Below are 21,890 nucleotides of genomic sequence, written 5' to 3' on the forward strand. Positions count from 1 at the left end.
TTCTTCGAACCAATATCTTTGGAATAATGGTTTGTTATGCCAAACGTCGGATCGACGGCACAGATGCTTCTGTTTGCTTACACCCCCGGGGTTACTGCCGTATGTCGTAAATATCCTGATTTTACGACATATATCGATTTTGCGTGCCGTGACCCTTCACCCTTCAGCAGCTAAGAGGAATTACCGAGCTGCTCCATCATGATCATGTGATCTCTGCCCGCAGAAGTACTTAAGCTAAAAGCATGCAGACGATGTCATCTCTCTAAAGATTTCTCGTGGATCTTAATCTACATGATGTAACGTCTGCTTCTAGTGATGAGATCACATTTCAGTTATAGAATTTCTAAGCAGATATTGCCTGCACTAAGCATTACAAGATTTAAAGATATATTCTTTGTGTATTTCTGTGCCATTCAATGTGATTGAAGATTTTTTGATGATATTTGAACTTTCCTTTGGCTAATCAGCAATAACTGTTTAAAAAAAAACAAGAAAACAAAAAAGTTTTTGAATTCTCAAGCAGATATTGCCTAAGTTCCGAAGTATTAAATGAATCAAAGGTGAGATGTTTATTGTATATCATATTTTTACTCTAGAAATGTCTTTAATGTGTTACAATTTCTTCCATAAATATCCATTTTCTAATTTATTCTGTATCATTAAATCTTTACATACAACCTGAAATCTTTATATTTCTTCGGTTAAACTGTGATAACTGTGGTAGAATTAGTGAATGCAGTAAAAAGGTACAAGCATATCTGATACCTAATCAGCTTAGTCATCGTCATTAATAATTAATAGTGAGTGAATGATTACGGAAATGTCTAATTTTGTCTCTCGGAATCAATATCTGAACTTACATCACTTTGGAACGATTTGGAAAACATCATGTCTTACTTAAAGACCAATGGCATGACCTGATCCGGCAAGTTGGTTTTGAGTAAAGCCAGAAAACAATCAATTCCAAGAATCGTAGAATCCTTCTTAGCACAATAACATTTCCCATTGCCAAGAGAGAGATTTAGATTTCATTGGACTGATTCATCATAATTAAGGTAATTCCATCTTGACCACACAGTAACACACTTTAATGAACTGCTGATTCTTCATTAGCATAATTCATGCCACCAACAAGGCTCTTTCCGGGAAGAGGAGTTCGAACAGTTCCGGCAGCTGCAGCGGGAGCTCGAACAAACTTCCAGGAACCACTGATTCCTCATTAACATAATTTATGTTACGTTTACAAAACCCAATTATGTTACATCAACAGGGATCGTTCCGGGAAGATGAGTTTGGTTCCTCATTAACATAATTTATGTTGCATTGACAGGACTCATTCCGGGAAAAGCAGTTCGGGTCCTCATTAACATAATTTATGTTGCATTGACAGGACTCATTCCGGGAAAAGCAGTTCGGGTCCTCATTAACATAATTTATGTTGCATTGACAGGACTCATTCCGGGAAAAGCAGTTCGGGTCCTCATTAACATAATTTATGTTGCATTGACAGGACTCATTCCGGGAAGAGGTGTTTGGGTCCTCATTAACATAATTTATGTTTATTTCACAGGACTCGTTCCGGGAAGAGGAGTTCGAGCAGTTCCGGCAGCTGCAGCGGGAACTCGAACAAACTTCCAGGAACTGCCGCATCTTGCAGCTGCGCCTGCGCAAGGCGGAGAAGAGGAACGAACAGGTGGAGGCGGACCGCGGGAACTACAGCCGCGTCAGGGAGATCGAGCAGGATCTCAAGGTCAGGAAAAATATCTTATTCTTTGTTTTGACACTAATGAATACAAACAACAACAACAGCTAAAATGGTAAAAAGAAGCAAATTGTAACTTTTCTCGACCCATCAGTTTATTCTACTTGTAAGGAACTACAGCCGCGTCAGGGAGATTGAGCAGGATCTCAAGGTCAGGAAAATCATCCTATCCTTTCTTTTGACACTAATGAATACAAACAACAACAGCTAAAATGGTAAAAAGAAGCAAATTGTAACTTTTCTCGACCCATCAGTTTATTCTACTTGTAAGGAACTACAGCCGCGTCAGGGAGATTGAACAGGATCTCAAGGTCAGAAACAACAACAATATGTGACGTTGTCGTAATAATTACTAAGAATACCAAAGGAACTACAGCCGCGTCAGGGAGATCGAGCAGGATCTCAAGGTCAGGCAAAGGGTCTTATTTTTTTCATTTGACAGAAACAACAACAATATGTGACGTTGTCTTAATAATTACTAAGAATACCAAAGGAACTACAGCCGTGTCCGGGAGATTGAACAAGACCTGACAATATTTGTCGATCCGTCAGTTAAAACTAGGGAACTACAGCCACGTCAGGGAGATCGATCAGGAACTCAAGGTCAAAAAAATACATTAATTTTCTTGTGACCCAAAATAGAAACAAAAAAACAGCAACAAAAAGTTGTAAAAACAAACGAAAGCAGGATTACAATGTCAGAAATGTGTACATTACACGCGTTTTATCACTGACCCAAATGCAAACAACAACAACTCAATAACCTCCAACAACGTAACAATAACAAAAATTGTATGGAAATTGTGAAGCCAAAATACTATTATTTTACGGCCGTGTGAGAAAGATCGAGCAGAATCTCAAGGTCAGATAAATCAATTATTCTTTCTTTTAACACAAACAGCAACAAAAATTGTAAAAAAAATGCAGCTTGAAACTCGGGAACAACAGTTGCGTGAGAGATATTGAGACGAATCTCAAGGTCAGAAAAATCACTAGTACATTACAGGTATTTTATTATTGACCAACATGAAAACAAACATCAAACGTAACAACATCGACGTAACAACAACAAAAATTTGTATGAACATTTCAAACAAAACAATACTGCAGTATCACAGTCGTATGAGAGAGAACAGGATCCCAAGGTCAGAAAATATACATCACATTTCTTTTGTACCCATCTGAAGAAAAACAACAACAACAAACATCGTAAAAACAAACGAAATTACTACTTGACCATTATCATGGTCAGTCAGTTTAGACTTTTTTACAGCCTGAGGTATATGTGGATTCGTCACAATGATTACATGAATCTATTGATGCGTTATAGCACTTTTATATTATTCCTACCTAGTGTCTCTCCTGTCGTCACATGACGTGCTATAAAGATACGTACACGTCTTTGTTTTCAACAAGAGTGATACTGATTACAGTGCAAATCCCGGGTAATATTGACAAAACTTTCCCCGGCAGAATTTCATTCCGTTCGAAGCTCCGCTCGACACTGACAGACTACATGTGGATCTTATCACCAGTCCCGCTTTTGTGTCTGCCGGAAGATACCGCGTTCTGACGTCATCGGTAAATCTCCCATGATGACCCGCGATCCATCATGGCCGCCGGGGGTGAGCCCGTGTCGATATGAGTGCGGCCCCGGGCGCGCATGTTTTCCGCTGATAAATCACAGAAAACCAACCTACTGTGCAGCCTTTCGTACTAAGTACAGTGGAGTCTTTTGTGCTAAACTGGTGGCGTGAACGTACCAGGCGTCAACCATCAGTAGAGGAACATAGTTGTCTCTTTGCTAATCGCGCGTTTGCATTCTAAATACCAAAAATTGTAAATCCTTTCCTAAACATTTTCAACTTTAACATGAGGACAGATTCTTACATTATATAAACTCTTAGATATAATGCAGATCTAGATTTTAGATATCGAGAATATAGTTAGATAAATACATCTTAAACAATTTTGTGACTGCGTTGTTTATGTGTGCAAAACCGATCCATGCAAAATCTTTCTAAAAGGAGTATTTCAATCACTCTTATATTTTACTGATATCAATAAAAAGATGTGTTGCAATTTTCCTCACACAAAAACGCCATGCCGCCTGCACATATTCGTATACGAATGGGGAAGTTCATGCATGGGAATGGCAGAATCGATCGATAAAAACGCTTAATAGTACATTGGACTCGTCTCTGGGGGCAAGAAAAATCGTTCTTGATTCATTTCTTACTCGCGAAGTAATAACTTGCGTTTTCAACCGGGGAAAAACAACCGACAAGCCAGCCTCGGGTAATGTTTTTTTAAGTATGCTGTTTTCGAATAATTATTTTTCCGTCACTGACAAGGCACGGCAATGTTCATTAATGCATTGTTGAACTCATTTAGGCTACGTCGAGTAAAGAATACACACCATGTTCAGCATTTATCTTGTCACAGAGAAAATATCCCAGGGGTTGAGATCAGCACAATCAATCGACCGAGGGAATAAGCCAAACAATTTTGACGTCAGCTTTGTACGTACGTATTCAGGCAGCATCGGTGGTTCAGTGGTAGAATTCTCGCCTGCCACGCGGGAGGCCCGGGTTCGATTCCCGGCCGATGCAGAATATTTTTTCTTCATGTCTTTCAGGTGAAGAATAGATTAATTATTTTTGTACAACTGAAAACGTTGACACAGAGGTTCTTCAAATTCATCTCTTACAATTTTGAACTTCTTAGCAAATAGTTTTGTACTAAACGCTGACATCGGATACCTCACACCAATGGGAAAACTGACAGACGACAGCACGTGGTATCCTAGCAACGTTAGAGGCAGGGCATAGCTATACTTAGCTTTTTGGTTTTAGGAGAACTATCTTTCAATATGTGTAATTTGACTTGGAGTCGACTCAGGACTATGCAAGGAGAGCCCTAGGCCACTCAAGTAGCGTATCTTAGTAAGAAAACTTGCGCAGCCCTAAAGCTCGTCATACGCAACCCCAAGTTGACTCCGAAAACTTGTGCCTGTGTAAATCGGGCCTTTGTTCATCTCTGCATCTTTTTGATACCACAGGTGGCAAAAGATGTGTCTGTCCGTCTCCATCACGAGCTGGAGCAGGTAGAGGAGAAGCGGTCCAGGGTGGAGGAGCAGAATCAGCATCTCAGACACAAACTCGTCAAGTCCGAGACATCTCGGCAGGCGCTGAAGGGGGAGGTCGAGAAGCTCAGAAAACAGGTAGGTCACATTTTTTTAGAAGGGTTTATTTCTAAAACAACATAGCAGTTAGTACATAGCAGCCAACCGGCTGAATTGCGTACCTGCCTTACAGGTCGTATTCAAAAACCAACTATATACCGCTTATACAAACAATACTTTCAATTGGCAGAGACAGATACATTACGATTCTAAAAGGCAACTAAGCAGTTAAAACAACCGGTCAGATCAGTAACGGTCTGCATGGATATGTAAAGGCGAGACTTATTCGCAACAATGAACATATGCGTAAGTTTAGATGTCACTGTTCATTCAAAAGATGGGTCATATAAAGGATTGGACTGTTCTTGAATCTATTTGTTCTTGTTCTGGTGGTTGCAATAAATGTTTCTGTCATCGTCTCCTGCATGAAGTCATTGGTGTATGACACATTTTGATATCCTTTCCTAGTTTCCTTAGAATTAGTATACATCGGTTTATTGAAATTTGTATAACCATAGATTGTATATTAGACAGTTCAAGATTGTAAACCAAAAGGTATTGAGTGAAATATATCGGCTAACAATGTTACGTCGTAAAAAGGTAGGTTCAGACAAGCAGATTCCGTGGACCATTTGTTGGCTTGCCTTTTGTATGATGCTAGACATTGGCACTAGATGCTTGTTGATAGATCTGCATGTTATTTGACGTTCAAATACTGAAAAACATAAATCCGGATTAAAGCTATGGTAGCAATGTTCGATTCATTGGCATAGAATTTGCTAAAAGTCTGTTCTGCGTTTAACTAATAAAGCTTCAAGTATATCCTATCAGTAAGAAATGTTAACCTAAATTTCATCCGTAATATTCTTGTGCCCGTAGACTTGTCACACAGATATATCAATATTTGGACTGTCCAAAGTAGAGGCATGTAGCTGAGGTCCCAGTCATCTGACAACAAACTGGCTGTAATTCATTTAACGAGAAACGTAATCGAATTCGTCGAAGGCAATTTACGATAATTTACATGAGGAATAGGTTCCTGCTTGCTTGTAATGTAGTTAAAAACGTTTATGCAAAACACGTACGTTTCAAGTGCTGTATAATATCCCAAATTCGTTAAGATAGAAACCCCTTACAAATGTCTTCCTGGCTACGTTTTCAGCATCCGAAACAAGAGATAATGAATGAATAATCACAATTAGAATACTTAAGATGTAAAGAGTTATACAGTTTCCAAAATGATTAGGATAACTGTAATTAAGTCACTACTGTCAATGGTGCCGCCGTTAATCTTGGTGATTTAGGACATTCAAATACATGTGTTCAAAAGCTATAACGTTAAACAAATCAATGACAGTATGCTCTAGAGAACGACTGATTTGAATGGCGTTTAGTTGTTTACTCTTATTTTCCTTTTTTTATAAAATCACATTTAATTCCAGGACTTGAAGACGACGTAATCAAGCCAAGCTGGTGGCTTATGTTATTGTCTTCATCGAAACAAAAGATATAATTAAATACAATCAAACAGACACTGAAAGCAAGCCCAAAATAAGAAAATGATCTAAGATTTTTTTTTTTTTCTCTTGCAGGTCCAGAAGGCCAAAACCCACAACAAAGGCTCAGATACGGAGGATGCTTCCTCGGCGGTCTCCCAAGCGACCAGCGCCGAGGCTCAGTCCGACGTGCGCCGGCAGCTTGAGCTCGTGGAAGAAGAGACCAACCTCATGCGACAATCTCTAGTCGAAGTCGAAAAAGACAGAGATGGTCTACAGTTTCAATTAGAACAGTATAAAAGAAAGTACGGCGAGTTCGAATCTAGTGAAAGCGAACAAGCTGAACAGTCTGAATCCAGTAACATCAGCAAAGAAGCTCAGTTGAAACTGAAACTTAAACTTGTTGAGGAAGAAGCGACAACGTTAGGACGGAAGTTGATAGAAATGGAGGTTAAGAACGAAAAGCTTGGTGTAGAGCTACAAAAGTACCGCGGGAGGTGTAAGAACATGTCAGCCTCAAGTAGCGAATCGGAAGCGAGCTACCCGGAAAGTGACATGCCAGAAAACGTGGAAGAACTGCGCAGACAGTTGCAGTTCCTTGAAGAGGAAGCTGACGTCTTGCGCAGGACCGTTTCGGATCTGGAGGAGCAGAACCACAATCTCACGGCCCAAGTCTCGCGATATCAGGCCGAGAAGAAGGCGGGTAACCTTCGACCTCGTGGTAAAGATGGCGGCCATGACCTCAAAGCGAAGCTCAGACTTCTCGAAGAAGACAATTCTATATCAAAACAGAAACTTGCCGCCATGGAGTATGACAACAGGATTCTAGTGTCAACAATTCAGAAATACGAACTAGAAATCAAGTGTGCAAAAAGCGCGAGAACACCAGACTCAGGCAGTAAAGAGGACATCAACAAAAAACAACTCGAAGAAGAGGTGACCTTCCTGCGGAACAAGCTGGCGGACATGGAGGGGAGGAACGAAGATCTCGCGAGAATCTGCGCGGGTAACGAGCAGGACATGGCGGCTGCGCGTCAGGAGAAGGACGTGGAGAAGCAGATAAGCGAGTTCCAGAGACTAGAGGAGATGTGTCTGCTGGAGCAGAACATAGAGGAGCTGCAGACGCACCTAGGTGGGTTTGCTCGTTTGTTTGTTTGTTTGTTTGTTTGTTTGTTTGTTTGTTTGTTTATTTATGACGTGGAGAAGCAGATAAGCGAGTTCCAGAGACTGGAGGAGATGTGTCTGCTGGAGCAAAACATAGAGGAGCTGCAGACGCACCTAGGTGGGTTTGCTCGTTTGTTTGTTTGTTTGTTTGTTTGTTTGTTTGTTTGTTTGTTTGTTTGTTTATTTATGACGTGGAGAAGCAGATAAGCGAGTTCCAGAGACTGGAGGAGATGTGTCTGCTGGAGCAGAACATAGAGGAGCTGCAGACGCACCTAGGTGGGTTTGCTCGTTTGTTTGTTTGTTTGTTTGTTTGTTTGTTTGTTTGTTTGTTTGTTTGTTTGTTTATTTATGACGTGGAGAAGCAGATAAGCGAGTTCCAGCGGCTGGAGGAGATGTGTCTGCTGGAGCAGAACATAGAGGAGCTGCAGACGCACTTAGGTGGGTTTGTTCATTTGTTTGTTTGTTTGTTTGTTTGTTTGTTTGTTTATGACGTGGAGAAGCAGATAAGCGAGTTCCAGCGGCTTGAGGAGATGTGTCTGCTGGAGCAGAACATAGAGGAGCTGCAGACGCACCTAGGTGGGTTTGTTCGTTCGTTTGTTTGTTTGTTTGTTTGTTTGTTTGTTTGTTTGTTTATTTATGACGTGGAGAAGCAGATAAGCGAGTTCCAGCGGCTGGAGGAGATGTGTCTGCTGGAGCAGAACATAGAGGAACTGCAGACGCACTTAGGTGGGTTTGTTCGTTTGTTTGTTTGTTTGTTTGTTTGTTTGTTTGTTTATGACGTGGATAGGCAGATAAGCGAGTTTCAGCGGCTGGAGGAGATGTGTCTGCTGGAGCAGAACATAGAGGAGCTGCAGACGCACTTAGGTGGGTTTGTTCGTTTGTTTGTTTGTTTGTTTGTTTGTTTGTTTGTTTGTTTGTTTATGACGTGGATAGGCAGATAAGCGAGTTTCAGCGGCTGGAGGAGATGTGTCTGCTGGAGCAGAACATAGAGGAGCTGCAGACGCACCTAGGTGGGTTTGTTCGTTTGTTTGTTTGTTTGTTTGTTTGTTTGTTTGTTTGTTTGTATGTTTGTTTGTTTATGACGTGAATAGGCAGATAAGCGAGTTCCAGCGGCTGGAGGAGAACATAGAGGAACTGCAGACGCACTTAGGTGGGTCGGGATTATATTCTTGATATTCTTCTATGAGGGCCTGCATGCCCCTTTTACGTAGAGCGTAATCGGCCGTTTTGATTTTACGTAGAGCGTTTCCGACCACTCCATAATCTAGCTTAGAGCGTAGGGGAGGCTTTCTGAATTTAGCGTATTGCGTAGGGAGGCTTTCTGAATTTAGCGTATTACGGAGGCTTTCTGAATTTAGTGTATTACGTAGCCGGCCCTCCGAATTTAGCGTAGAGCGTTGTCGGGACCCCCCCATGCAGGCCCTCTTCTATCCTTTGAATAGCGAGTGAGACATTCGGTTGTGTAGCTGTGGCCCTTCGTTTTCTCATCTTTGGGTCTGTCCTGCGCCACAGTGTGGCCTGATCGCCAATATTCAACGTCCTATGAATCATATGTATACATAGTCTTTCTTTGTGTTAACAACCAACCAAACACACACACGCACATGGCAACGTTTATAAGTGCCTAACTAGATCAGTTTGTTTGACGCTTGAAGGGAAATCTTTTTTTTCTTCTTATGTACAACTATTAGTATCAGTAAAATTGTTGTTCTAAGCGCAACAATAAGGTTGATCGTCCTAAATCTATTTGACATATAGTAATGAAAGTTAATGATCTTTTTTTGTTAAAAGGTCAACTACCCAGGTACCTTTAGACTACCTTCAAACCTGCCTAAACTTAACGGAAGATAACTGTTACTTACATGGCTTTGTTTTCTTCATCAGAGGATCTTCAAACATGCAATGATTTTGCTTTGTAATTCCAGAGTACCTTCAGACCTGCCTTGACCGAAAAGACGACGTGTGTAAGCGGCAGGAGAAGGAGCTGACCGTCATGTCCGAGGAACTCAGAATCCTGAAGACGGAGGCGGGGCTGAAGACGGACGGGGAGGAGTTCAGGTGGCGGAAACAGCCGGCTCGTGACGACATCGCCAGTGCCATAACGCCCCCTAGCGACGACAAGAAGAAGAGCAAGTCCTCCAAAGATGGCAGTCCTACGAAGAAGACCTCAACCAGAAGCAGGGGTCTGAAGGACATGATTGCTCAGGACAAGACCAAAGTAAGAAGGACAGAAATACATTCTGTGTTTACTTCCATGTCCTTTGATCAATGAACATCTTTTTCACTCTGTGTTTCCATTGTTTTGAAGAAATGCCGTTATGCTTATCTGTGTTACATTTTCGTCGACTAACGTTCACCCATGATTACACATGTAAAACCATCTTGTTCAAAATGTCTGTGATAATAACAGTTATGAGTGGTCTGTCATGATTATGATTTGTTTATTAGTTTTGTAGTTACCCAAGCCTTTCTCTGCGATCCTAAAATGTAGTAGTTTCACTTTCATAATAACTACATGAAATGTAAGAAATAAGAAAGATTATCAGCTCACATATTCACGTTCGTCTCGCGTGATTTGGTGCGTAACGTCACGTGACCATTGGCCAATAACACGTTTTTATCTGGGTTAAATGGTAACACACTTGGGTAATGCAAAGCTTGGTACAAAAGTGCAATAGAACAAGGATACTTTCTACGGGTCTGTTCAATTCCGGTCAGCCAATGTCCCTTCGTCCTCCTACTGACCTATGACCTCTACACTAACCTCTGACCTCACTCTGATCTTTGCAGAGCAGACGTGGATCTCACACCTAGCGAGTTCTAATGGTACTGAATGTCTCTATCTGGCTACCCCCACACATATCACACACATGCCGCCGAAACTCGGTTTTATGGATGGCAATCTTGCGCATTCTTACTCAGCTCTTTTATCTTTAGTTAGAACTCTCACTCTTTTTTTTCAGATTTGGTAAAAATTTACGTTGTTATAATCCGCTGCATTGAAGCAAAACAATTAGCACAGTCCATAATTATAATCATAATGGTGTATGGCCTTGCTGAACCCACCACAGAATATTCTATAACTAAAACGTCATCTGTTCTTGAACTAGTATATATCAGTATCAAAGTTTAAGGTTTGGATCAAAACACAAGCACCAAAACATTGATGAAACATATGTGCCACAAAATGCCGCTCAAGCAATTTCCTTTTTTTTATCATAACTTGATGTTCCCAACAGTTACCATCCATGAAATCGAGTATAAGTGGCCTAACTTGCCGTATCTCCCAGGACCAACACCCACCTGGGCTACTGCAAATCAGCAACATGCAGAGTCTATGTTAATATACAAGCAATAGTACAAGTAAGCACTGTAAGAAACTTGCCGTAAAATGCACAACAAACACTTGAGTATGCGCTATCAATTTCACACTCTCTTATTTGAGACAAAGTCGTTGTTTTGGGTGGTAAGTAGGGTGTGGGACTAATGTTAATCCTTTTCTTCTTCCCAGTTTATCCCCCCGTTTGTTGTTCTGTTCTTAGTTTTAGTGCTACTTTACTTTCTTTCCTACATAAATCTCTCTACGATTGTCTTTCTTTGTGTTATATCCGTCTTGTTTTTGTTATAATCCTTCTTGTCTTCAAATTTTGTAAGCTATTTTTTACATTTCAGTAATGTTTCTTCTAATCATCTTATTTTAGTTTCTGTTTTCTTTTTTTTTGTCCGTTTTACCTTATCAAACCTACATAGACGATCCTCCATGACGCTTCTGAAGACTTAAACTGCGAAACAAACGGGGATTCTGGGATAGTAGAACAACATGGTGGACGGTCTCGTCTGGATATGACGTCATCAGGGACGGCTACGTCACCAATGGGATTGACTGTCGTTGTCGATCCTGACTTGAAGCAAGTGCCTTTGTCTGGTGGAAAACTACAAATGTTGCAAGAGAAACTCGCTAAGGTGAGGTTAGGCATTGGAAAAGTTGCGTCGTCTTGATTCTTGTTCTTTTTTCAATTCAACTCAATTTGTGCAATTTAGGGCAACTAGTATGCAAGAAAATATGACTTCAGTTTGACTATGTTTGCATTCACCTTGAATATTCACCTTGAAGTTGAGCCAGTAAGTACTCTTTCGAGTAATGAGGCTGTGCCTAGTTTGGTGCTAGTAGTGGGCATGAATTACCATCTGAAAGCCTGAAAGTGTTTCATAGTGATTTCTATCATATGGTTGATCTACTCTAAGTTTGATGTAGCTATGTTTTGTGTGAAATCTCTCTTGCAGATTGAAGAAACGAGAAAACTGCTCCTGGATTGCTCAGCACAAACTTCAGACCTCAGAGATAAAAATGGCGGTCTGACAGAAGAGTCGCCTGATTGGAGCGCCGTCTTGCACGTAGTTGATGAACTGCAGCATCACTTTGACCGCCTACAGAAAGTGTGCACAGACTACGGGTTGCTTTTAAGAGAAACTCAGGAACAAAACAGCCAGGTAAAAAGACACAAAGCAAACTTATTTTGACATTAACATTGACAGTTTGAATTGAGAAAAGATTGCTTGTTATCATGATAATGATGATCATATGTTATTGTTAAAATAAGAGGGTATTCCTCTGTATAGTCTATGTTATCAATTACAATTTGAATATTTCAAATTAAAGGCACCGCAATGACGTTGTATAGTCTCTATTAGCTCCTTGGGCACCGTTACTTTTAAACTATAACCGTGCATTTTTTCAAAATGTTTTACAGATGGACGACCGCCAGGGAGAAATTGACACATTACTTCAATCACTCTACGATCATTGCGCAACGATATCCACGAACAGCTCAAGCTTGCGGGAACACATGACCAGCTTAAAAACACTGCTAAACCGAAGCGATGACAACATCAATAACACCCCTGCAGCGTTAGAAATCCATGCTGAAAACAGCACAGAAGAACCGAAACTACTTCAAAAATATAATCAAGCATATTCGTCCCTGCAGAATCTCATGCAGGGTGTTGAGGACACCGTTGATTGTTTTGTCCAGCCGGCTCGCGAAAGAGACGGAATTGCTTTCCGGGAATCTGCGACTCTCCGGGAATGCGGCGAGAATTCCAAACTAATGGCACCGACTAAAGGCCCTGAAACCGAACCCGAGCAAGACACGAGCGGAATTGCTCGATGTAAGAATGTTCCCCAATCTCCAGCGCTTCAAAATGACGACAGAGAGAATGGAGTTAGCAGCAAGGCTTGTGTTTGCCAGAATCGCACGGAATGTAGTCAAAACCACACCGTAGAAGCACACAAAATTACAAGTATTAGCGGAGATGGTTGCGAGGCTGTGGAAGATCAAACCGACACCGCGGCTGCAGCTGGCACTTTCAAAATCGTGGGTGGCTCGTCGGAGGAATCCCAACATTTAGAAACAATTTCCTCACCAAATTCCGCCCAAGAGGAAGCCGAGAGCCCGGCGCATTCTTTCATAACTCCAACTGTGGAGGTCTACCCGTGTGAACGCTTAGATCTTGTCCACCTCTTCGCAGAAAACTTGAAGCTTCAAGACGAACTGGAAGTGAGAGAGATCGAATGGACTGTACAGAACTTCCAGCTGTCGTATGAACTTGACCGTTTACGCGAACTGTGTACCACCATTGCTCAACTCGCCTTTTCAGACACTCTGGTTTCGGCCACCATCCCGTACCAGAAGGACTCGCCAGGGGGCGCTTCTCTCATGGAGGAGACCCTTCAAGAAGGAAGAATCGCCGATGCTGAGATGAAGAAGATCCTTGAGACGTTGATGACGCAAGTCAGTGGTGACCTTGAAACAAACAAGGACAGAAATTGTAAGACGTCTTCTGACGTGACGTCACCGAAAGATCAAACGCGAGCCGACACTTCCGGCAAGGTAAATCTAAGAATAGCGCTAAGAATGCCTTCGCTTAAGGTGTGCCGAATAAAGATATCTTATGTTGTTGAGGATCAGCTCTTAACCCAAGAGGGTTATTGACTAATAAAAACCTTATCATACATATGTCCCCATTTCGTCAAGTACAGGTCAACACAAAAGATTAGCCTACGTATACAGATACATGCATGCTTTGTGAAAATAGCACAAGAAGTATTGTTCCTTGATAGAGTTTGATAATATCTTCTTATTGTTTCATAATTAATTGCCATGAAAGTCCTTTTTATATGTTCAGTGTCTTAATCTAGGTTGTCTAATGTTCGTCAAACACAGAAGATTTCTGCATAGATCCCAATAATCCAAATTCCCGGACATAGACGGTCTCACGTACATATTAACCATCGGCCTTCTGAAAACGTACCGCCGCATTCCGACACTTAAAATATCTTCAAATATCTATCTCTTAACAACCGATACGTCTTCTCAAGGTTTTCCTAAATGAAGGGCACCGTGAGGGTCAACGTGTATGTCCGCAGCTTCTTTTTGTTTTCCTAGTTGAGGGTCAATTGGAGGTTAACATGTACATATGTCAGCAGCTTTTATGACAGCTTTCAGCGCGAAGACGCATGAAGTACTTTACTTTCACATCCTTGTCAAATGAGGGTCAACATGTATTTCAGTACCTTCTTTGTAAGCTTTCACCAGGAAATCACAAGATGCTTTCCCCTCCTCTTCAAGTAAAGTGCACAAGTAAAAGTGGTTGTAAATACCCTGCTTAAGTGTTCCACCTTGCCTACCTTGCAGCACGAATCAGTTTATATCCCATTGGTTGATAATTGATAATGTTAAAAACTCAGTCAATAACGCTTCCATAGTTTGAACGGAAAATAGAACTTGTTAATAGAAAATGTTCTTAAACAGCCATACCTCTGTAGTGTATATGTATCTAAAATGTAATTTGTTATAATGGTAATTGATGATAATGATGTCAGCTTTGACTTGAGCATAAGAATATGTCCGAATTAGAATAAGGGACGGATATTGATCTACATGTAAATCGTAAGTAACAATTCATTTTGCTGAAACAATTATGTGTATACATGTCTGTAAAGTGATCATTTGATCACATTGAAATAAAAATATTTCCAAATGTAGCAGTCCTTCTATTTCTGTTTTGCCGGGTTTTGCCGGGTTAATCAATTCTAAAGAGCCAGACAAAAATCCTGTGGAAAACAAACAATAAATATTGTTTTGACCACCGATGGCGTCTGTAGAAAGACCAGCCGTATTTCTATCATTTTGGTTATTTTGTTTACCGGACATGTTGGTAACTTGAAGTGTCGAAAATGGTCATTCATTATAGTCAACGAGGATCTTGACTTTGTGGATTTCGATACTCCTAGCCTGACATTATGACTTGGGGTCTTGAATACTTGACCTTGATGCCTAGGTAGGCAAATGCTGTCTTTAAGATTCGTATGTTTTTTATATTAATCTATTACGATAATATCATCGTTATAACAGTCTATAATCACAACATCTATTCAGCCTTAGGGCTGCGATTGTAGCGATACGAAGTTGTGTTCTAAATAAAACCATTATCAATCTTGATGTTTCCAATTGAAACACAGTCAATTGTTTCTCCTCTACGTATTTGTAATATGCAACACAACCAAACGTCTTCAATGCAGTAATAAAAAAATACAGACAAGAATGTGTTCCCTAAAATAGGCCAGTGGAAGACCAAAAATATATTTTTGTAACATATTTTGATATTTTTGTCACGAACATCCCATTGCTGTGACATCAGAGTATGAACTATGAAGACACACCCATATTTCTTCGAACTTTTTTCGCATATTTGCAGATTTCGTACATACATTGATCAAACTACAACGTGAAGTAAACCGTTGCAGTTGCGTGTGTAGAAGCTTATTTTTCATTTGGGCATCATAGTTTAACAGGAACTTACAGCGGCATGGCGTTATAAAGGCACATATAAATCTTGCTTAGAAATCTGACACAGAATTTGGGACAGACCGAATGTTACGTAAAAACATCACGAACATGTCAATATACAACATTGCGGATGCATAAAAACATCACGGAATGTCTAAACGTTAGGGGTTTTTTCAGTCCTACTTATAAAAGCAAATCGTCCCCCTTGATCTTAGTTCTCATTTGTTAGTGCCATTGAGGACATGTGGAGAAAGCATTATTGAGTAGCCTTGAACACAAAATACCGAACTTCTCGAAATATCTGTCCTTCACATTAAAGGCGAACCCGAATAACTCCATGTTGTCGCTAACAAGTAACGACTGCAGCAGCAACATAAGTCTCTTAGCCTCATAAATCAGCATCTAAGCTTCACTCAGTCGGCACGGTTTAGGGTATGTGTTAATTGCAGCTTTAAAAGGAGCGACAGCTCAAACTGTACGTGGCATGAAGCCGGTTACTAGTAGTGACTGGTTTATTGGGAATAACGCATGACAAAACGGCCTTGCAGTAAACACTGAATGGTTCCGAATTTTACGACCTTTACCTCATGCAATAAAACTAAGAGATAAATTATACGATACTTGAAATATATAAAAACGTTATTATCGGCATGTTTAACAGTTGATATTACTATGACAATGTAAATGTTGGGAGCTATGACTTTTGGGTCAGTCTTTAACTGCCAAATTAACAACGATTGATAATAAATCACTACTACTTAATTACTACTTGGACACCGGTTTTAGTATATGTGATAATATCGCTTTTGCATGTCTACGTACGGTTCAAGATATTTGCCATTGCCAATGATATTGAAACCAGTGAATGGAAGCATCCTTGAAGTTGTACAAGTTTTCAAGTACCTTGATGATGATGATTATGATGATGATGATGATTTTATTCAGTAAGAAACTCGCGGGTTATGTTGCAACATAATCCGAATACCTTGGAGTGATTGTGGACAGTGAACTAAAATGGGACTAGAAACTCGGGTATAAACCGATTTACCAAGAACATAAATTAAGCATATACATTACGGTAAAAGCATTTACTTAGCTATAGTACTAGTGGATCCGGTTTCAGTGTAATTATGTGACAATGACAGGTTTGAAATGAAAGCTAAATCTGTGATACTTGACTGGTTGGTGCGACGATGTAAAAGTGACGACATGGACAGATTAATCCAGGAGCTAAAAGCTTATGAATGACTCCAGGAAACCAACATAAATCATCTTAAAGTCATTAATCTGTCGGCACGATTTGTTGCATTGGTTAATCACACCTTTAAAAGGAATTCCTGAAGTTAAGTTTTAGTATTTTAAACCGCAAAATGTGACCACCTATAAGTAGCTACAAGGTTGAATGGATCTAGGAGCTGACAGTTCACGGACGACTCCACAACTGTACATAAATCACAATTACAGCATCATTTAGTGATTAGTTATGGTATTGGTGTATTTGTACCTATACAATTAGCAACAGCTTAAGCTATACTGCATAAAGTCGTTTACTATTGCAAAATGAAAGTCCTGGGGAGACTAGATGACTTCAGAAGCCAATGTTTGACGTGTGAAGCATGCTAGGCCGCTGTCTCCTGAATAAGTCAAATGTTTGGTAAATCACCCAGTTCGTTTATCAGCGACGCTTCAGAAGGTTACATGTGAGGCGGGGCACCGACGGCTATGTCAGATGTGTGCTGTTCCGAAAAAAAGACCAACCGAAGACAAAATTACAACAATGTATGAAATAGTCATGTTTGAAGGTTATCATCATGCGGACGATGTCACCACTAACGATGATTAGTGAAGGGCAATGATTATATCAAAAATAATCAGGATTGTTTATACACCATAATGTTAAGACGTTAACTCTTACGAACTATCACTGTAATTGCACATCATCGAAAGGTGACCACAGCACCTATTCTTTGAAGCGAAAAGTATTATCTCATTATCAGCTTTATCCAACTCCGTGATGGTTACAAAAAGAGTTACACTAGATTTAAAATAATCTAATTAGGACAAGTCGTTGAGCAGAAAAAAACTTTTTGCTGTTGTTTGTTGCTTGGTGTGTTACCTACCACAGTATCACTTAAGATTGTAAGTTATAAGTAAATACATCACATTGTATACTGTTTTCAACTTTGGATCATACATGTTGCAAGTTGCAATTGACGTCAAGAATTTGTAGATATGACCAGTGTCCTGTCATAGAAAAGGTTGTCGAGCTTTTTTTAAAAGGATGTTCTTTAAGATGAAGGGAACGTTTGCGCGTCCTAAAGCATGAAATATAGCCTTGTCCAGAAACCTAATACGGCAAAAGGTGAGCGCGTTGTATTGTAAAGTTATCGTATGCTATTCTTTTCATTCTGGTACCGACCAAAATCTTCTGGTAGGGCACCAAAATCAGAACGATATCATGTCGTTTCAGGACAGACACTCTTTCAGTCTTAGATCATGCTGCGCTTAGCGACCTTGAATCATCTAGAGCCCTTAAAGGGAAATGAATACTATGCTTGCTTTGATGCTTGCTTTGCCTGTCAGCATGTGATTCAATAAATATAGAGAATGTTTCAACACGGCATGACGGGACGATAAGCCTTTAATCTCGCCTGCGTCAGATGGCGACCTCCGGCTGTCACGCTTCCCGCGCAAATGGTGATTGACGTGTTTATCAGACGATAATGGACTGAGAATTAACCAGAAGATCTGACCAGTAAGCTTTGGATGCTTAAACGTTCATTATTGCAACCTATAATTCTTCACATATTTCATCAATGGTTTTCACTGATTAACATGCATTGTCCACAATATTAGGCATCAATATGAGGAATAGATCTAGACGCTTAACAGGTTTATAACGCACTATATTCTAACGCCTACAGAATGTATCATCGCTTCATGAAAGGAAACCTTTTAAGACCTGCTTTGCTTGATATGATATCAATCTAAGGTATGCAGTAATACGCAGAAAAGTAGTTGGTATTTCAAAACTTAGATGCTACTGAATTTTCGGATACTTCTAACATGTAACCAGTAACTGATTTATTCTGAACCCTTTAGACGGATTGTTTTCTCCTCATACTACCCCAGATATTGAATTCCCATGACGCGGACACATCCATCCCAATTTGCCGAAGCCACTGATCTCCGTAAGCCTCCCGCTGAAGGTTTTTCTTTGAAAGTCGGTCCCGTAGCTATTCCCAATATGTGCACATACTCTAGATACGTCACCGGTTTTGATTGATGTTCTATAGGTGAAAGGTCGAAGCGCGGGATCACGTGACGCGGCATAGCTCGCACAAGGGGTCATGAATCATGACGTTGACATGCTTTGTTGTTAAGGCCCCCATTCCACTGGACGGCGATCGCGCTGCGTTGTCGCGGCGACCTAGATCAAATTTGTCTAATATTTGATTTCACGATTGGAATAACATGCATGACGTAAAAGTATAATTTAATAGACAACGAAGCACACAAACTATAAGCCGACCTATTGGAATGGGATTATAAGCCCCTATCTAATGCTAGGGTCGCATCATACCCGGAGGCCGGCCGGGCAGCCTTTGGGAACGAAAAGTATGATATAAAAGACAACAAAAACACAAAACGTACCCAAAATTATTTAAGAGCATAGTTTGTGCAAATTTATTGACATACACTTTGATTTTTCGTTTCCGCAAACAGCCCGGCCGGGCCCCGGTTAGGAAATGTGACCTAAGCATTACTGAACCCGCGGCGCGTTGGCGACCTCACTGCGATCGAACGATTCGAAAGGCACGCTGAACAATTTTCATCGATTGAAAACTAATCCTGTTTACGTTTTGTGTGTGTTGCTGCCTTTTCAGTCATACCTAAACGTTTTGCATAACATTTTTATTATGAATTCAAGGGTATCTCAAAATCTTATCCAATGTAGGACGCAGCAACCCCACCAACGTTGGCTTGAGGAAGGGCGAACTTGAGTAAAATAACAGATGCACACAAACTCTTCCGGGGGTGATTGCCAGATAGAAACGATGACATGACACATTCTACATGTATCAGAGGTTACTGTAGTTCAGTTTAGGTAAATAAGATGACACCGAGGGTCAGTTCACTTTGAAATAGTCCCAAAAATACAGCAATGCCGGAAGATCCATGCTGAGTGTGGCTTAAAAGCTCATCAATGGACAGCTGCTCCAGTGTGTACACTTCAATTATAGGTACATGTGTAACACTCAATAGGGCTGATACACTCTGACATTCACATTTGGTTGCTATATATAAAAGCATTTATAATTCATTTGAGGGTAGGACTAAGGCACTGCAAGATACGGTTTTACATGCCGATGAAGTTAACTTGTGGGTCTTTTGTAGCACACTTTATAAAATGTCTTGACCTTGTGAGCAGGGCTAGCCCTTTGCAATAGCCACAGGCTAGTTGGCCAGCCCTGGCTGTGAGTGTTGAACAGCCAAACCAATAGACAAACAAACTTTATAAAAGAATCTTGTAAAAATGTTCCTAGACAATATTAATCTTTTTCAATAATTTATCCAATGAAGCAATTATTGCTACACTGTCAACTTAAGATAATAATCCAATAGCGTTATACTGAATATATATAAAGGCTGTAATGTCAGATATACATGATTCCATCGGAACATATTTTGCTCATCTATGACATGTTTATCGTCTTACACAATTAAACATTGCCTTGGGGTTTTTTTTTTGTGTGTGAAAAGTCAGCAGCTATATCGTAGCTGCATATAAACAGTTCAAAACACGTCTAGTTTCCACCATGCAGTTGATTGACACACGGCAATGGTTACGTCATTCGTTTGAAGGTCTTTGAACTTCTAGGAAGCCCTGTGTCCTCAGATGACTTCGGCTGTCATGCCAGGAAAATGAAGGATATGATTAATTAACATAATGATGCAATCTACTTAACTGTCATGTAGCTAAGGTTGCAAAAATATCGGCACATAATTCCGGTACATAATTCCTTTCGAACAGATACAGAATTTCGCTTATTTGTCAAAAGTAGCATCTATGACAAATATACATTGGCTGTTGTTGTAGTGGTGAATCAGCTGCAATATCGTAGCTGTCTATAAACAGTTAAACAACACAGCATTTTTCCGCCACGTTGTTGATTGGCATATAACAATGGTCACATCCATCGATCCAAAGTACTTGAACTTCCGAGAAGCCCCGTGTCCTCAGATGACTTAGACTGTCATGCAATAGAAAATACGGTTATGATTTATGAGTGCCATTCGAGTCGTGCTGACTTTCATATATCCGTGCACAAAAGCAAATTTCATAGCAGAAAACAACCCTTTAGCAAAAATATAATATCAAGTTCTAGATTAAGAAGGTCTTTTACGCCAAAAAGCAATTACTCAAACAACTGGTTATGATTTTGGAAACGGTCAGACGTTTCAAGTAGCATCCACTACTTTTCGTCAGTGACTGTGAGCAAGATCAGTTGAACAGCAGATCAGTTGAACAACAACCTGCTGTTCAACTGATCTTGCTCACAGTCACTGACGAAAAGTAGTGGATGCTACTTGAAACGTCTGACCGTTTCCAAAATCATATCCAGTTGTTTGAGTAATTGCTTTTTGGCGTATCTTATTACCTGGATGTCTAATCTTCATCGACGTAAGAAGGTCTTTTCGCTTTAAACGATGAGCTAAAGATTCCAGTTTCTAAAGCATGATATAATAATAATAACTTTATATAGAACAGCTGTCTTGTTCAAGGTTAGCTCAAACAGACGGTCGTAAATTTGACAATTAGACGTGACAACTATCTAGTCAAGGCCGGAAGTCTAGAAATGTTAAACCCCATGGGGACACACGATATGAAAAACATATTGAATGTAGTTTCATTATAATATCATTCTAGGCTTGTTTGGCATTTGTGTCTTTTTTCTAATGTAACAAAACTGAAACCTACAGCCGTTTTAATTAAAAGCTGTCGTAGTTAAAGAATCCGAGGCAAGTTTTAAGGGATGCAAACCGTACCAACGTTGATAAAGAATGGTGCAAAAATCTATTTCGACTTTTAGGACTCTTTGTGTATAATATTCCTCCTAATGGTATCCGGTGTATAACAAGGCCTTTGTGCATGTACGTACATTGGACAAGAACAACCACCATTAGCAGCTGAAATAAATCTAATCTGCGTTGTTATGATTCGTTTTATTGAACTATCCATAGCCGAAAGTACAGAAATTGGGAATCCTAAAACCGCAATGCCACCTAGAACATCTGTAATTGAATAAGCGTCTTTCCTTTGCATAAGTATTTTAACGTTTACGTCATGCTTACTTTCAGCATTTGTTTTTCTCATAAACAAAATCGACAGTTTGTCCTCTTCTCTGTATAGTTATACCTCACTATAGAAT

At 40.2% G+C, this 21,890-nt stretch overlaps 2 protein-coding genes and 1 non-coding gene across 13 annotated transcripts in view; all 3 read left to right on the forward strand.

The window, feature by feature from the left end:
- LOC136424855 (androgen-induced gene 1 protein-like) overlaps positions 1 to 21,890 on the forward strand; it is a 51,101-nt gene that overhangs the window by 22,657 nt on the left and 6,554 nt on the right. The gene's annotated exons all lie outside the window — the stretch shown is intronic.
- On the forward strand, positions 64 to 14,649 carry LOC136424515 (centrosomal protein of 128 kDa-like). The gene is made up of 8 exons (XM_066413130.1): positions 64 to 99; positions 1,571 to 1,750; positions 4,824 to 4,985; positions 6,539 to 7,574; positions 9,532 to 9,824; positions 11,357 to 11,569; positions 11,891 to 12,097; positions 12,358 to 14,649. The coding sequence occupies exons 1-8, from the start codon at positions 64 to 66 to the stop codon at positions 13,597 to 13,599; spliced, it is 3,369 nt and encodes a 1,122-aa protein (XP_066269227.1). The 3' UTR covers positions 13,600 to 14,649.
- Positions 4,304 to 4,374, forward strand: Trnag-gcc (transfer RNA glycine (anticodon GCC)). Its single transcript has one exon. It is a non-coding gene; the product is annotated as a tRNA-Gly (tRNA).

This window comes from Branchiostoma lanceolatum, chromosome 18 (assembly GCF_035083965.1).
Source record: "Branchiostoma lanceolatum isolate klBraLanc5 chromosome 18, klBraLanc5.hap2, whole genome shotgun sequence".
Taxonomy (NCBI): Eukaryota; Metazoa; Chordata; class Leptocardii; order Amphioxiformes; family Branchiostomatidae; genus Branchiostoma; species Branchiostoma lanceolatum.